The sequence below is a fragment of the Strongylocentrotus purpuratus genome, unplaced genomic scaffold (genome assembly GCF_000002235.5).
Source record: "Strongylocentrotus purpuratus isolate Spur 01 unplaced genomic scaffold, Spur_5.0 spur5_contig_858, whole genome shotgun sequence".
NCBI lineage: Eukaryota > Metazoa > Echinodermata > Echinoidea > Camarodonta > Strongylocentrotidae > Strongylocentrotus > Strongylocentrotus purpuratus.
The window spans coordinates 1,593,712-1,598,388 of NW_022145566.1; the positions used below are offsets into that span (position 1 = coordinate 1,593,712).

At 36.3% G+C, this 4,677-nt stretch overlaps 1 protein-coding gene across 1 annotated transcript; it reads left to right on the forward strand.

The window, feature by feature from the left end:
• Nucleotides 1-3,371: 3,371 nt before the first annotated feature.
• On the forward strand, nt 3,372-4,400 carry LOC100891363 (orexin receptor type 2-like). The gene has a single exon (XM_003731683.1). It carries the CDS (start codon nt 3,372-3,374, stop codon nt 4,398-4,400), a length of 1,029 nt encoding a protein of 342 aa, XP_003731731.1.
• Nucleotides 4,401-4,677: the final 277 nt, after the last annotated feature.

Here is a 4,677-nt window from a genome sequence, read left to right on the forward strand (position 1 = left end):
GACGGTCTTGCGAAACTTGCAAAAATAATTCGTACATTTACGAGACGGACAATGTCAGTTTCGCAGGTGGTCGTCCTGGTATAGAACATGAAGTTAACACAAATTACATATTTCAGAATTTAAATCAGTTATAAGTCAAAACTTAAACAGAAGAGCTGTATCAACAATACACACGTACTTAGTCTTGTTTTTTACATTTTGAAATAAATCAAACAATGATTTATAGATAAAACAATATTACTCTTTAAATGACACATATTCAGTTCTTGAAGTACAAAAAAATGGGGGAAAAACAAAAGGAGAAACGCAAAAACAAACTTTTCCACCCCACATGCATAAAGTCACGCAAAAAGTCAAACAATCACACAACACTCTCATACACGCCATTCCCATTACCCTTACAGCCGCCCCTCCCCTCCGGCGTCCCAATCTAGTCTCTAAATATGTGAGAGAAGGTAGTAGTAGAGTAATGATAATATATATTAATAATGGTAATAATACCGTTTAGTTTAATTAATGTGCCATTGTTCTCTGTATATTTATCCCATTTTTGGAAATGAAATATTTAAGTGCAATGTTCTGCTAATTTTCTTTCCTCATCTTCACCATTGTTTATTTTATTTCATTCGCATATAAAAAGCACAAAAAAATGTACATATAAACATTAACAAGTTTGATTCTAATAAACAAATAAAAGTTACATTGAAATGGTGAATTACCTGTGAATTATATTGGAAAATGAAAAGAGAGGCATTGTGGAGTCAAGTCCCTCAACGACAAAATTGTAATAGTTTGCAGAAATATTTACAGTTTTACTTTTAACATTGGTTTCAAACATTTGTTCATGAGTTTCTCTTCTCAAAAGAAGTCTACTTTTGTTTCTCGAAAATTGTAATACCATGTATTAGAACTAAATGACTTACTAGTTGTTCAGTTCCTACTTGGATTATTGTAATGCCAATATAAATTCTTTCCAATTTAGTGTTTGTAGTAATAGCCATTAACAACATTTCCACAAGTTTTCCACAAATACTTAATTTTTTTCATAATCATACAAAAATATGTTCCTAAATTATGGTTCCCCATTATTTTAACAAAATGAGCATAGACCATCCTTTATTAATCCAAACCTGAGTTAATATATTTAGTGTAGACAATATTATCTTACATCTAGTACTGAAATTTTTGCAGTTTGTAATCCAAAAGTCTGTAAGTTTGAGCCACCTGATCATAATAACAAAGGAGATTATTCCTTCTAATGTTTTCTCTATCATCCCATATGAAATTAAAAATGAAATCTTCTTAATCCTTTCACCCCATTCAGGTCCTGATATGAAGCAATGAAATATTATTCAATTTTGAAAGGAAAAAAAATTCACCCAATAAAATGTCACAAATAACGATATGTCTTTTTGCTTCTACCAACATTTTTTCCTTAATTTTACTAAGATTTTCTTTATATTTTTTTTTCTTTCTTTAACCTTGGGATCTTATGCAATAAATATCTCTTGCTTTTCAGGAAATTACAGTACCTTCTATGTATGTTAATTATGCATTCAATATATTTGTTTGATTCGTTTATTATCTGTATAAAATTATATACACTAAAAAATATTGTATCAAACCATATTATGTTCATGAAAATGTATGATGAATAAAAAGAAAAAAGATGCAGAAATCAATAAATCCAATCAAACTTATTCAAATCAAAAGAGATTTTTTGAGTTATTTGTTTAGGGTCCTAGCAACATTACATCCTTTTTTTTTTTTTTTTTTTTTTTTGTTTACTGTTGAACCTGATACAACAGACAACCTGTCAAATCGTTGATTTACTGCTTTAATTAATTAAACATCTTGAAGAAATAACGTAACACCATCGGGATTATTATGATACAGTTCGATTGACCGATCAATTTTGCGCATTGCATTGTCAATTCAACCATCTATGGAATCCAGTACCCCCATCTTTTAAGAGGTCTTCAAAATCTTTCTTTGGCCGCCCTGTACAGCTTGGTCACGTCTCAACCTAAAGTGCTGCTTCAGTGAAAATGTGCTAAATCGTTTACAAGATATATCCTTTAGGGTGGTTGGATACAGCTCAATTGACCGACGGTATGCGAGACCGACAGACCAAGTATCCGCGAGACCGTTAATCTGTTTCACTTATCTCCTGAAGACATTCGCTATCTGTCACGACCGATTATTGTATGTATTTACTACTCAGCTGACAGAAACATGCTCCAGTTAGCCCCACTCCCGAAATTTGATGTACTATAGGTGTTTTGCCATTGAAAGTTAAAAAATGTGTTTGTTGATATTACTTTTCTGTTTTTGTGTGCTTGTGTGCGTTTTGACATGATTCGATTTTGATAATAATTATGATAATAATAACAATAATAACAACAACATCAACAGTAACCACACAAGAACCACACAAAAAGTTAATATGTGGAAGTGTGGAAAACAACTCAAAATAAGTCAATCAAGGAACCTTGTTAGAGATAATGAAATATACTTGAATTGCTGCCAAGTCTATAAGCGTTGACTTTCCACATGTGCTCGTTCTTTTCTATCCTTTTCCTTCATTTCTGTTGAATCGTTCTTTTCTATCCTTTTCCTTTATTTATGTTGAAGCGTGGGTCGTGATTGCGAAAACGTATTACTCCCCTTTGATCGAGACGACATCGACGATAATTATGTTGCATTGTGAACATGATGGGTTTGCTTCTTTCATAATGTCATGTCAAATCAACTGACAATACAGTTAGGGTTATTAGTGGTTGCGGTCTATATTATTACCCAGAAAATGATTGTCAGTCATTTTATGGGAAAGGCGGTTCTTTGAATAGGGACGTCACTTTTATTAGGCATGTTCAAATCTTAAAACGTCATGTTATTGACATGTTCATATTACGTCCAGCCTTCGGTGGCAATTTTACCGTTTAACGTAAAGTAGCGAGATGACTTGCAAATCTCTGCGTCATTCTATAAAAGCATCCAATAAGACATGAGAGGATATAAGGTTTCTGGTGTGCATTAGAAGGCGAGAAACGGGGATATTGCATGGGAACATCAGCACTATAGCAAAGTCGTTTCTCAATGTCTTAAACACTGAAAACCAGATCGAGGCTGTTTTTAAAGAATATAATTGAGTACTTCACTATTGCATTTACAAAGTAAGTCTAGGTGGATATCACCAGTTTTTCTATTCTTTGTGTGATTTATCATTAGGCCATGGTGAATGGTATAATACAAGGAATGCTGCTGATTAATGACAACACTTTATAAAAATCGATTCTGGATGAAACAGTGATCACCTTAACAAGAGTGCTTTTACGAGTATATTCAAACGGGGATTTGACTTCTTCATGATGGCAGGAACAACGATAGATTGGAAGGGTTCAAAACAAAGCCTGGGTAATTTTACTGAGTTTTCGGGGATAGCGTTTCACCATCGTGCTATCGTCGCATCGATCCTGATCGCATTGACACCGATCGGTCTGTTTGGTAATGCCCTCGTTATCGTCGCCGTCGTCGTCGCAAAGAAACTTCGTACAATCACTAATATTTTGGTCATCAACCTTGCTGTCACCGATCTTGTAACGTGTCTCTGCTTCCCGTTCCTGAGCGCGGGCCTCTTAAATCAAACAGGAAGCTATCCTATGCATGATATGATTTGCGCATCTATTGCAGGAGTCATAAATACCTGTCTAGGGTGTAGCACTTTGACCCTGCTCGCCATAGCTTTCGTCCGTTGGTATGTCATTACGAGATCTGTCCGTGGCCATCAGGGTATCCATGCTCCAAAGAAAGTCGTTACTTTGGTAGTGCTCATCTGGATACAATCGGTCGCAAGTTTAATCCTACTACTTGTCCTAGGCATCGGGACATTGGAGTATTCTACGTTCAATCGTTTGTGTGACTTTAAAGGCACAAACTTGATTGGCATGTATTTAATCGTACTCATAGGAATTGCTATGGCCATTGTCTTGATGTTTACCCTGGTATTTTATCTTCTGATTTTGCGTCATGTTTTACGACACCGCAAGCAGATCCGCAACAAGTTCCCAACTGCTGAAGACATCAGAGCTGGCGCCACATTGAACCACGAGACCCATGCTTCGTCGACGTCTCCAGAGTCCCGTCCAACCAAGATCAAAGCCATCAACAAAATGGAAGTCGAAGTCACTCAGAATCTCTTCGTGGTTGCTGGTGTGCTCGTGATCTGTATCCTACCACAAAGCATAATTTTTATGATACCCGGTGACGATGCATTAAGGATCTATAGCTCCATGATCATGCTGGCAAATAGCGTTGTCAATCCAATCGTCTATGGATTCAAGCATCCCATCTTCAAAGAGGTCTTCAAGAGCCTCCTTTGGCCGTCCCGTATCACTTGATAACGTCTCAACATGAAGCGCTGCTTCGGTGTAGATGTGCTGAATCGTTTACAGGATATCGTTTAGGATCGTCGGATACAGCTCAATTGACCGACAGTATGCGAGACCGACATAAAAAGTATCCATTGGACGGGCGATCGGTGTCATGTATCACCTTTCACAAAAACGACGGCACATTAAACAGACATGAAGTTCTCGCGAAAATTTCAAAAATAATTCGTACGTTTACGAGACCGACAATGTCAGTCTCGCTCTCGCAGGCTGTTGTCCTGGTAAA

Coding starts and splice junctions, on each gene's coding strand:
- LOC100891363 (XM_003731683.1), top strand. CDS start 3,372: ATGGCAGGAACAACGATAGATTGGAAGGGTTCAAAACAAAGCCTGGGT.